The 13,702-nt window shown below is 38.7% G+C and overlaps 1 protein-coding gene across 1 annotated transcript; it reads left to right on the top strand.

Moving 5' to 3' along the window:
- Positions 1–7,513: 7,513 nt before the first annotated feature.
- Positions 7,514–13,682, top strand: wrnip1 (WRN helicase interacting protein 1; the record flags this gene model as incomplete). The annotated part of the gene is made up of 7 exons (XM_083889590.1): positions 7,514–8,194; positions 9,450–9,644; positions 10,018–10,256; positions 10,691–10,914; positions 12,213–12,368; positions 13,023–13,102; positions 13,182–13,682. The coding sequence occupies 7 exons, from the start codon at positions 7,514–7,516 to the stop codon at positions 13,461–13,463; spliced, it is 1,857 nt and encodes a 618-aa protein (XP_083745716.1). The 3' UTR covers positions 13,464–13,682.
- Positions 13,683–13,702: the final 20 nt, after the last annotated feature.

Raw genomic sequence — 13,702 nt, forward strand, 5'->3', positions numbered from 1 at the left:
GCTTCTGTCCACAGTAGAAATGATATTAGGAGTGAAGTCAGCTGGTGTCCCTAAATGTAAATGGCCAGCCTACGTCAGCAAGGGTCAAGTGTTTGGGGGAGGGGGCTTGGCAATGCTTTCGGCTATGAGATATTTGAGAGCCTTTAAGTGTTAAGCCCTTCAGCGTCACTCACCTGCTGGGTGTTAAAATGGTCACTGTACATAGTACTTATTCAGTGTGTAAGCCAAGTGAGACAATGGTCATTCATTTGTACAGTTTTTTTTTTTCCTTTTCAAATGACGTTCAACAATCCTGACAGGTGGAAAACCCTGGTCCACATTCTTGAGTGGACTGCACAGGTGTCCAAAAAAGGAGAAGGGTAAAGATGGAATTCACAGGTGAATATGTTGAGATAAACTCAAAATAGTAGCTGTGTTGACAATTTAAAATAAATGATTCGCATGACTGTGACTAAAAGGACCCGACTGCTGATTATGTTGCAATGCAAATTCCCTCCTTATCTATTGAATGCCTGTAACTTGCACCTATTAACAGGGGAAATGTGAGGACACCTGTGAGTTCTGAAAGACGAGATGAGTGACACAAATTATTCCCAGGATGCCTGCTCGCTGACAAAAACATCCACTGTTAACCTCCCTTTAGATAGAAAAGGGGGTCAATTTTAACTTTGCTGGTGAAATATGATCATAATTTGCCTTCCAAGTCAATGATTTCCAGGGAACTAATACGTCACAGGGGCTACAGTCCAAGTTATTCAAAGTTTAAATAAGTACAGGCTGCAACACTCTCGCTGCTGGTTAATCAAGTCATTTCCTCTGCACACTTCCCACACATTTCGGCCCCTATAAATTCACGTAGTGGAAAAAGGGATACAGCATTGCTCAAGGCACCATGAAATACTTTTGACAACAGAAGCACAGGATGCAAAATGAGCCCCGGTGACCCCGGGCCAAACTCGCCTCACCCGGGTTGCTCAAGCCAAAATCTGGGCTCATGGTTGCAGAGACTAAAGGGGAAAGGGAAGTTGGCAGAGAGCGTAGACCTGAGCAAGGAAGTGGTGTAAGGAAAAGAGTTTACTTGCCAGCTCATGTTTCATGGTAAGTCATCACACCATGTTCATATCACTTTCTGTCTTACAAAAACCAAACTGCATTGTGTAAAGCCTTGAGTCATTTTCTTACATTGCTAAAGGTTTGTTAAGAGCAGATTGACCTGCTGCATTCTCCTGTATAGCTTTATTTCTGTGTAAGGTGGCCACAGCGGAAAGAACAAGTGACTCTGACTGGGCAGAAACAGATGGGTGTGGAATCAACTATCAATCAGTGAGGGAAAGACCAGGACACGCACACCTGTCTCTGGATGCCAACAGATGACAGACATCATGTGTCATTTGCAGCACACTGTGTCAATAGCTAAGTGTCCTGGTGTGCATGGGACAGACTGTCTGGATACAAAATGAGAGTATAGAATTTTAAGTGTTTCTTAATGAATGTTTAAAGAAAGAAAGGACGAAATCAGAGCTTTTATTTTTTGCTGCACATCAAAGGCTACTATGCCTGACGGACGATACAATTGCATTACTATCTTGCGCTACTTAGAGGTAGATAGAGGTCATTACACCTTGTGGTGGATATAAACAGACCTTTAGCTCCTGGAGAAAATATGAAGTTCATCACAGTGAACATAACAGTAACATGACCAGTCCTCTCTCATGTTCCCATGCTCTCACACAGCCCGAACCCGCAAGGTGGCAGGCGAGGAATCACTGTCTTGCCAACTGGTGCACGATAAGACTGATTACCTAATCGTGCAAGCAAAATGTGTATGTGCATAATTAATAGATGCATTAGCACAATGTCAACTGCACAAATGCTGGAAAAGCCAGTATAAAATGCCATCAATAATACTGTGTGTTGTTTTGGGAATGTAAATCTGTAAAGGTTAATAAACAGCACAAGGTTTTTACTCCTTTGAAACTTCACAAAATATCCTTTGTTACCCTATGATTCAAAAACTATATGTCATACATTTGAAGACTATCTTGTGTCCAAAGAAATGCTCATTACAGTTTGCATGTTCAAAAGCCAAAAAATATTTGATATTGCTTGAAAATAATACTTTGACAATAAAATAAGATTAATTTATTTATTATCGAAGTTTTAATTGTTAATTTCAGTGGCTAGATGAACTATGAACAATGAACTTTATAACATAAAAGTTTGATATTGCCTCAAAAAGTTTGTTTTTGCACAGACAGTAAATTCTCCTTCTGGATATGTAGTGTGACCTTTGTGATCCTCCATTTTTATTTTTTTTTGGGCATTTTTGTTCAAACAACCTAGCTGAGATGAACTGAGCAGCGCTTCGCTGACAGAGAACACAATGTCCTGGAGGATCAGGATCTGTGTGGCGTGGCTACTGTCCAGTCACCTCTCCAGTCTCCACTCACACAACACACAGCACTGCCAGCTCTGGCTATACTTTCCCTCGGAAACTTGTGGGCTTAAATGTGTGTGGCAGCCATGAAACTTGAGTCCCCCGTGCAAATGTCCAAGACATCTCTCCTGTTCTTTCCCTGTCGTCTCAGCTTTTCTCTTGGCATGTAAACACATTTTGCTGCTGCACTTCGAAACACTTTTTGGCTTTGTTTTTACAGGGTTATATAAGTACATTAGATTATGTTATGCTGATTCAGTTCCTGGAATGAGCCAGCACAGTCAAACACGTGTCTCTCTGTCTAGAAATACCCAAACGGGGGGATTCCATGTGATATGCACTCATGCCTTTAGGAGCACATTTATAAGTGTATGTTTTCAAATTGGTACTGCATACCTTCATTGACGATTAGAATGATTTTATAACATAGGGTGTATTGCAGTTATTGAAATGTCTTAATTTGTTAAATAACTTTAACATTGATCCACAGTGATGTTAAAACAACACTTTATAATATACACAATTATATAGTAATAGAATTCTGCTCTGATATCAACATGTATAATATGTTGTTTTAGTATTATTAGTATTATTATTATTACTGTAATCTGTTCTGATTGTTTTTGAGTTCATAATGGATTTGTTTGCAGCCACACATGACAAATACAATCTATATTATGTGTAATTTTCCGTGATTAATCACTAACTGATCAATTACTGAAGAGATAACCATAAATAAATATCCTTACTTTCTTTTAGCCTAAGACTCTTGAAGAGATTGTACTCCCAGATGCACGTGCATCACTGTAGAAATATACAAAGCAATTTAAGTTGAAAATATCATAAAGGCATTTAGTGACAGAATGCAAAAAAAAAAGAGGCCTAGTCACATACGTGAGTCAGTGTGGATCTCTAAATACCAAGAGAGGAATGGAAACAAGAGAGGGTGAGAGGGGTTTCAGCTTGTCACTGAGGCACATACTATCACAGTATTACAGATAACTCAAGAATGTGTGTATTTATAATAACTGTGCAGCATTAGTGCCCAAGCAGGATTATTACTGGATAAATACACATTGTATGATTTAAAACTGGTAAAGTGACTTATGCATATGAGAAACAAACCCATGCAATTGGGATATTTAAGGTTTGGAAAACAGAAAAAATATATATATAAAGTACAATAAAAACATGTCTGTGATCATGATCTCTGAAAAGATATGGTATTTCTCTATTTCTCTTAAGTTAGTGTTAAAACAGTGATGTCACAATTAAAGCATAATAGTGTACCACTAGATGGCAGCAAAAGAGTGATATTCATCCATCAGTGTGTCTGTGTCACACTCTACCACTTGAGCTCAGTGTCTTTACAGCTGGTCTTCTAATCATCACACCCCCTCATAAACGCTACCAAGACCTTATATCATGTTCTATCCTTCCTGTTGATAGCCATAGCATAGCAAAACACACATGCATCATAATAACAACTAACTACTCACGTCACCTGTCACAGACATACTGAGATCTGCATGACTAGATAGATTAGAGGGATAGTCCCCTTGTAGTGAAATGACTGATCAAATGAGACATTTTGCTAGAGGATAGTGTAGTTGGTATAAAGTATGCATTTGTTGCACAAATAATGCACTTTGAAGGCAACACAAATGTGACTTCATATACAGGTTATTCAACTAAATGCTGATTAAGCTCTTCAGTAAATAATGAGACAAGCTTGTTGTCTGAGAGTCATGTTATATGATTTAAGAGGAAAGTAATTCATTGTACCTCTCACAAGGAAAAGGCACAGAATTCAAGCAATTACTGTTCATCAGTAATAAATTGTGTATTTGAGGCTACTGGCCTACCTTAAAAAAGTATTAATAAGATAGAAAGTAATTAGAGGTGACACTAAAACGTTATAAATCACTGGAGAAATACATTATGCCATCTACAAAACAATTGATCATATATAATTCAAATCATGGGAAGCATTTGAATTACAAATTTTGACATCAGTCACTGATTACAGCAGATGCATCTCATAAATTAAGCTTTGGATTACAGAAAACACCAAAAAGTATATACAGTTTATGACTCAAAAGCCCTAATATGTCAACAACTTCTTTATCTCTTCATCCTCACAGGAGGGTAATATAATGATGTACCTTAAGTCAATAAATCTGCTGTCATCCTCTAATTCTTAGCACTATCTAAGGCCTATGATGTATATAGTCACATATGTTTGCAATGTTTATGAATGATGATCAATTTGTAGATTCCAACCTAGATGTGATAATCATATGTAAGTGGTAACACTACTTTAAAATGTTTTTGTCTTTCTATTAACAACTTCTGAAGCAGTAGACAAATCAGTATAATTATGCAGGATCTATCAAACACATGACAGACATGGGCTGCTAATCAGTAACTTGTTCTAATAGACGTATTCTCATCTTCACTGAAATACTACAAATTGTAAACAGAAGTAGTTTTGAGGGGAAAATATGGTCCATAAAAATGTAATATGGAAATTAAAATGTGAAATTAATAAATCAGCATTGCCATAAATATTATGTTATTGTAAGGTTCCTTTTGGAAATCAAAAATGGGTTCTTTATGCTGTTATTAGTAAAATACATCAACGTATGCATATACCTGAAAGGCATGTGGAGAAGATGCTCTGTACCTCGTCCTGTTGCAGAGTAAATCACACAGCCGCTGCCAGAGGTAGGAGGCAACCAAACACACGCCGCTGACAAGCCAAATATCCAAGCCAGTGACGAACTTCTCCCTGGCTTTCACTTTATTCCTCATCCTTCGTCTACGGTCTTGGTTTTCCTATCTTTGACGACAAAGGACCTCTTGGAGGTTAGGGTGAGGAGTTCCAAGTAGAAGGTGAGAGGAGATGACAGCTTCTTCTTAGGGAACAAGGACCGCCCAAACATATATACGTTATACTATGCTATCCTTTGCACCCTGTGTTAATACTGTTAACTCCCTTCTGCAGAGGACACACAGTTTGTCCTTGTGACAAAAGAGTGACAGGTGCCGGCGTAGGGTGTCAGCGGAAAACACGTCCCTCTCACTTTCTGTCTATCCTCCAATTTTCACGAATGAGCATGTTTCCTATGTTCTCCCACATTCATCTTTGTGAATAAATGATTTGAGTCACAATTATTCTTTAACACGGCCCTGACATTGAAATCATAACAAATTGTAATGGGGGGTTTCGTCTTCCTGTCACCACAGACACTTGGACGTGGTGTAAATAAATAGCCTGCACCTATTGGATTACTGCTGTAAATGTCACCCTAACGATCATGGGGCTTAAACTCTGTGGTCGTGGCATTGGCAATTGTATATCAGCCTTTATTGTTTGGATACCAAAAACACACTGTTTGGCCCCAGATATGTGAATGTGTCTGTTTTTAACAAGTGTTTGTGGTCATCTGTCCATAAAAAAAAAAACACGATTAGTTTGTTTCTTTTCTTTCTTTCCCTCAAGAACATCATTCAATCTTTAGTTGTATTTGATCATTTTCATAATTATATAATGCAAAACTATTTATCTTGAAAAAAAACTTTGGTCATATTGCCCAGCCCAAGCCACAAGTTTACAGATGCATTATCTGGCCAGTGACGGCTATGAGCAGCTCACTGAAACTGCTGAAAAGTATAACTGGTCTTACATGATTACTTACATGTCTCAGTTTGCCGTTTAATTCACTACTAAAGTGTCAGTTGCAACATCACACTGAATCCCAGACTGTCATGTTTGCACCATTTTGGCACTTATGGCTGTCACATAATTTGGCAATAAATAAAAGTGATATTTATTTTTGCATCTTTACTATGAGCATACTGGCATGAACTTGTTTATATTTTGTGCAAATGTGCGAGTGCCCCTTTTTTGTGCAGCGTTTCTGTTTCTATCTCAGTTACAGTATGACTCAAAAAAGAGATTTTGATCTCAAGGAACTTTCTGTTTATATAAAGGTTAAATAAATACACCCCCTCTACTGGGGCTCCTACAGACAAAATGGCTCACTCACATATTAATAATATTTCATTTGAGTATCTTTAATAAGGAATTAATTTACAGTAAGGAGATCTTTGGATCAAACGTCATTTTCCAGAAGCAGTGCATGGTTTCACCTTCTAAAGCCAGTTTGGTCACATTTTGGCTGTTGGCACACTGATGAGCTGATTTATCTTGGCCATTCTCCCTGGTGAGAATATTTGGTCACCAGCCCATAAATCAGAGCTCTCTTTCAAGTCTTCCTGGCCTGGTTGACGTCTTTCATTAGAGCATAAGAAGAGGATAACAGAGGGAGTAAATAGTAGAATTTAATAATTTCAGACTTTTAACGCCTTCCTTGATACCGTTATGGTAAAAAACAAACAAAAAAACAACCTGCGACCCAATGCATCAAACTGATTTGTAAGGACAATCACAACCGGTTTTCAAAATAAAATACCGATTCCATTGCCATTGAGTGCACATGTGAAAGCACATTTTTAATGGGTGGGAAAAAATACAAAAGATCGTCACAGACACCTCTGTAACTGGACTTCCAGCAACTGTGTATATATAGGGTCCTCGAAAAGCTCTGAATAAGAATGGAAAATGTTTTGGATGGATATCGGACAGTTTTACTGCACAGTTTTAAAGAAATGTCACACGCACACATTTATATATATAAAAAAGATTTTTAGACACATTTCAAGTTACACATTAAAAGTTCCATGTTATTTATATATCTTAGCGAATATTCAACAGATATTTTATTGTCAAACACAAATTGTTGTAGTATTATTCATATACCATGGACCGGAAATGCCCCCGTGTCGGACCGCCACGTCAGTACGTGACGTGACGCACACAAACAGGAAGTGAATCAAATAATGTGTGTTGTGGTTTTATTTTAATTTTTTTTACTGTATATATGTATGTATTAGATAAATTCCATGTGTATGTCGTAAAAGGGGGTAAGTCGAGATTGGGTATAACATTAAAACAAAAACAAAAAACGGTAATGTTTTGGTCACGTGATTAGGTGTACGCGGGCATTCAATATGGCGCAGGATATGGAGAGGATAGCCTCAACAGCAGACTCGGTACAATGTCCGATTTGTTTTGAAAAGTTTAAGTCTACCACAATAAACGGACACCTGGACGTGTGTCTGCTGAAAGACGTGGTGGAAAGCAGCCACTTCGCCGAAGATGACAGCGGACCTCCTGTAAAGAGACTGCGGGTCAGTGGGGAGGCTGAGTCGCACAGCAGCAGCTCCGGTGCCGACAAACTTGAGGCAGCGGGTAAAGTCGCTGCTCCACCTGCTGCCATGTTTCCCCTGTTTCATAACAACAAGAGCAAATTGTCGGAAAAAAGTGAACGGTATGGTTCGACTGCCAATAAACAAAGCACCGTCAGCGGTGTAACTAAGGGGGTTAAACGTGGTGTAGACCTGCTGAATGAGACTGAACCTGGACCAGCAGGACTGACAGAGAACGGGAGGAGCCAAACACCTGTGTCCTCCAGAGGACAGACACTGTCAGCGAACACATCGCGTGGTTTATCGCCACGGATGCTGCTGCTGACGACGAACAAACCTTTGGCGGAGATACTGCGACCAAATACACTGGAGGAATACTTTGGTCAAAATAAGGTCGTAGGACAGCACACACTCATCCGGTCACTGCTGGACTCGCAGGAGATACCATCTCTGTTACTGTGGGGGCCACCTGGATGTGGGAAGGTGAGACAGCTGAGAGAGGAAAGTGCATCATCTTCTCTGATGGGGTCTGATTTTCATCCCCTTGCTGGTTCCACACAGCATTAATTATTAATACTATTGTTTGCCCATTATATCTGCCTGTTCACCAATTCTTAATTCAAACACATACTGTGTATATACATCAATCAACAACACGCTATTTTGTCCCATATTAATAAGTACTAATGTATTAGTTTATATTAAATTAGATATGTTTAATATTTTTTTGACATATTTTATTATATACCCATATTCATTTGTGTAACAGACTGCATTATGGTCATTATTTGCCTATACCATAGCAATTTATTACATACTAATGATGAAGTTAAGCTTCATTATTATTGTACTGCTATTATATCTGTAGCCTTAAATGGCTACTACCACTATAACTATTTTTATCTGCCATATTTTTATTATTCGACTTCTCTTTGGCCTTTTATCATAGAGTCATATCCCCAGAGCCCCTACTGCAAGAGTTGCTGATTATTGTATTATTTGTCAGAACAATTAAAGTACATTTTCTGGTTCCTGCTTCTCACACGTGAATATTTCATGCTAAACCTAATCGTACATGTAGCTAATTCCTCTGGGTTTTAGACAATCTGACGTCATGTCACGTGATGTGGGACATCTAATCGACAAGGAAAAATGGCTCTCAGTAACACTTGAAAATATACAATATCTGTTACTCCAATCATTTTTGTCAGTTGCTTAATTTACACTTTCTTATCTTCAATTTGTATTGCTCTTCTCTCTGTTGCACTTCATAAAGTAAGAGGTGAGAGTTGTAAGACTTTTCACAACATGTGAATTATACAGTCTGTGGCTCCTCTCTTTGTCAGACCTTAATATAGTGTGGGAATGACTTCTTAAGTATGACGGGCTACTTGCAGGGATTGTCGCACAGTGACTTGTCATACTTAGACTTCATCAACATGCTTTACTCATACTTCTGTAACTCCCTCTGTCAGTTGTCTTAACAGTGTTCGGGTTTCACCATTGATTTGTTATTTATGTAGCTGGACTTACAGTGAAGACAAGATGTATTGGGGCTTTCCAAGGTGCATAATGTGCCTTGGAATTAATTATAGAATGTATGACCCAAGCCCTGGGGATTAAATATATATGTGTGTCGACATTAAGATTCCATTTTTATAAGCAGATACTGTTTCCATATTCCACATTTGTTTGTGTTGGTTTTAAATTACTTTGACTGTGTTGTGATTTCTTTTAGACCACCTTAGCCCACATCATTTCCAACACCAGTAAGAAGAATGGCACAGCTCGTTTTGTCACTCTGTCGGCGACAAGTGCGTCCACCAGCGACGTCCGAGAGGTGATCAAACAGGCACAGAATGAGCTGCGACTGTGCAAGAGGAAGACTATCCTGTTCATAGACGAAATCCACCGCTTCAACAAATCCCAACAGGTGGCTCACTCAGCCGTTCATTGTAAAATGGCCGTAATCAAGCACACTCATAGCACAGCATAATCAGTGGATTGTGCTAGATGCTAAAATGTCTAATTATTATCCCATTTCCTATCAGTATTGTGTAATATGAGGGCTCTCCATCAAGATTATTTAACGTACAGTAGGAATCGGTTGGCTATTACTTTCACAACAGATTCCATGACCCTCAGCAAATATGTGCTACTGGACAATAAATACCGATATAAACTGCCATTTAAGGCTAGCTCAGATCTTTATTTAATGAAATAACTTGATTCAAAACAGGCTATTATGGACTAAACAGTATGCAAATAGTCAAGCACTTACTTGATATGGTCCCTTGTACATGTAGGACACTTTCCTTCCTCATGTGGAGTGCGGGACAGTCACACTGATCGGAGCAACTACTGAGAACCCGTCCTTCCAGGTGAACGCTGCCCTGCTGAGCAGGTGCAGGGTGCTGGTTCTGGAGAAGCTCTCCGTGGAGGCGATGGGCTCAATCCTGGACAGAGCAGTGGATTCGCTCAGTATCAGAGTCCTGGGACGAGATCTGGAAAATTTGAAAGATCGAGACCAAGCAGATGGACATGAGTAAGCATTCCTCTGTGGGCCAAGGCTGAGTTGTCATCAGATGATATTCTGGTTTTGTTTGACACGTTGATAGGAAAGAATTTGCGAACAAGTGGCAGTCAGCAGTTAACTTTTGTGTGAAGGTCACATTTGATGGCTTGATCCTCAGCCAGATAATCATATAGTACTGAGATTTGTGACACATTTTAAGATTATAAGGCACTTTCATACAGAGTAAATCACCTTGTTAAATAATAATAAAAATTTAACATTAAACCAGTCAACTCTTTATAAAAAAATTACATGAGCCATTCTTATCAAGAAACTGAATCAATTTGCTTATAATTACAACACTTTAAAAGATATGTGTGAATACATTTCACATGTACATCGCAATATTTGTCCTCGCTTCAGTAAAATATTCATGTGAATTGTTTGTTTCCTTTTCTTCTAAGGCCAAAAATTTCCATTGAGCAAAACGCTTTGGACACCATAGCTTACCTCTGTGACGGTGACGCAAGAGCAGGACTCAATAGTCTGCAACTTGCTGTACAGGCTCAGATGAACTTGGCCCGGTCAAGCCTGTCTGCACAAAATGATTCCCCTCAAGAAATAGTGGTGAAGGAGGAGCATGCAAAGGAAGGTCTTCAGAGGTCCCACATTCTCTATGATAAAGCTGGTAAGCCCAAATGTATACATCATTTCAGTGTAGTGACTTACCAAAGTAACACTTGTGGTTTTCTGTGGTTATAATTGTAACAAGACAGGCAAAGCAGGCAGCAAGCCAAGATCCAGTTCGAGTTAAACTGTTTGTTCATACAGATCCTTTTTGCCTGGGGACCCAGAGTCCCTAGAAACCTCTCAGGTTAAAAATTTGTCTGAGGATGGCATTAAATACTTTTGGCATGGTGTTGATATTAATATCTCAACTTCGATGTCAAACCTGAACAATACACATCGCTGTAGAATTCTGTAAATTTTGCTGGCCTGGTAGTCTTTTTCTCGCCAACCATTGCACAACTTCCTGCACATACCGATTTTATTAAACAAGCGACAGCCTCTCAAAACAGACATACTTAGATATGCTGAGCCCTGTCTTAATTCTCATCTTTAATCCACATCTTGTGGCTGCCACTAATATCTCTGTTTTGTGTGCAACTGAGCTTTTATGTCCTATATTACCTACCTACAAGTAGTTTCTGGTTTGTGACATAATAAAATGATAGAATAAGGTAATGGTTATGTGTATGTATATTTTTGAATATGTATATATATATATATATATATATGTATATATACATATATATATATATATATGTGTATATATATGTATATATATATATATATATATGTATATATATATATATATATATATATATATGTATATATATATATATATATATATATATATATATGTATATATATATATATACATATATATATATATATATATATATATATATATATATATATATATATATATATACGTAATAACTATATGGAGTGAGAGCGTTTTGGGAACGTGTGGGCATTTTGGATGGTCCTCATGTTCTGTCACCCCCATTACAGGGCTTAGAAATGGATTTAGGTTACAGTTAGGCATTAAGTTGTGATGGTTAAGGTTAGTATCAGCAGCTAGGGAATGCATTATGTCTATGAGTATATTCAGTAAGATTGCTGTGTGAGAGTGTGTGTGTGTTTGAGAGAAAGAACAACTGTCCACACTGTCCTGTTACAGAACACTCCGCTGTCCCAGGAAATAGAGATTTACAGTACCCTGGTTCCCAGAGTGATGAAACTGCACCTCATTTTGACTAATGAGCTATGGTTTTATATAGTTAGCATTTTTTTTCCATGATACCTACTGCAGCCATAGTTACATATGAATATCTGAGTGAATTACTTGGTGTGGTAAAAAGATTGAATAATCTGTCTTTCATGTGTTGATTTACTTGTATGTGTCTGTGTTTCTCAAAGGTGAGGAGCATTACAACTGTGTCTCGGCGTTGCATAAGTCGATGAGGGGCTCACACGAGAGCGCCTCTCTGTACTGGCTGGGCCGCATGCTGGAGGGCGGTGAAGATCCCCTCTATGTGGCCCGCAGATTGGTCCGCTTTGCCAGCGAGGATGTTGGTATGTGTAATTATAGGATCACATCGTCACAGGCGTTGCGCAATTTTGCAACATGTTTGGATGTCCTGTACGGTTAGGATTATATTTTGCTGATGGTATTTCAGCCTTGCATTGCTCCTGGTTACATCCCTAATGCTGCGGTTCACTTTGAGCCTCAGTAAAGACTATGGTCTACAGACAAGAGCCTCTTGGTTGTCCCTAAATCTCAGCTCATAACTAAAGATTACTGTGTGTTTTTGTAGTGAAATCCTTCACATGGGCCCTGTCATGAGTCCACAGGCATGCTTATTATGACTCTTATTATTATTTTAATTTATATTCTATTTTATTAGGATTTTGTCTTTTTCCTTGCAAACAAAGCATTTTAATGATTTAAAATGTCTATATATTATTTCACTCTCCTTTAATCTATCAGGTGAAAAACAGTACAAATACAATTATATATGTTTCTATTGTTTTGTAAAAAAATATTTTACGTTCCCTTTAAATAAGCTGGAGAATTTTAAGACCTTTGCTATGTCCGTTGTTTTGGCTTCATGTGAGTCTTTAAACTTTAAAGTGAATACAGGGGAAAAAGTTCTTGCTCATAAAGTTTGACTACAGAAAATAAGACGTCTGTCTGATTGGACCTCCTTCTTCGCATGTCTCTCTCAGGTATGGCAGATCCTGCCGCTCTCCCTCAGGCCGTGTCTGCCTTCCAGGCCTGTCACTTCATTGGGATGCCCGAGTGCGAGGTACGCTCACACATTCAGTCAGTAATCATTTCAACTCCCATGACCTGTTGGAGTCATTTACTCATCTGCTGCTCAACAGGTGATCTTGGCTCAGTGTGTGGTGTACCTGGCCCGAGCACCAAAGTCTGTGGATATCTACAAGGCCTATGCTAACGTGAAGGCTTGTCTGAGGAACCACAAGGGCCCCCTGCCTCCTGTCCCGCTTCACCTCCGCAACGCCCCCACAAGGCTAATGAAGCAACTGGGCTACGCTAAAGGCTACAAATACAACCCAGCCTTCAGCAACCCAGTGGAGCAAGAGTACTTACCTGAAGAGCTGAAGGACATTGACTTCTTTACCTGGACACCTTCAGACTCATGAGTATGTCCTCGAATTGTTCGTCTCTCCTTTTGATTATTCTAAAACCAAGGATGCTAATTGAAAGCTTTTGACATGAACATGTATTTGCTGTGCTGCTTCAAATTCACACTTGCACTTAGGACTCTTGAAGGTAAAATAAATGATTTTTCAGTTCAAAGTTTGGTTCAAATGATATGTTACAGTATACACAAATAGTTTGATTTGAATCTAGATTATGGCCCTTGCTCATAGGAAGTCCT

The sequence above is a fragment of the Microchirus variegatus genome (genome assembly GCF_963457635.1).
Source record: "Microchirus variegatus genome assembly, chromosome: 5".
Classification (NCBI taxonomy): Eukaryota; Metazoa; Chordata; class Actinopteri; order Pleuronectiformes; family Soleidae; genus Microchirus; species Microchirus variegatus.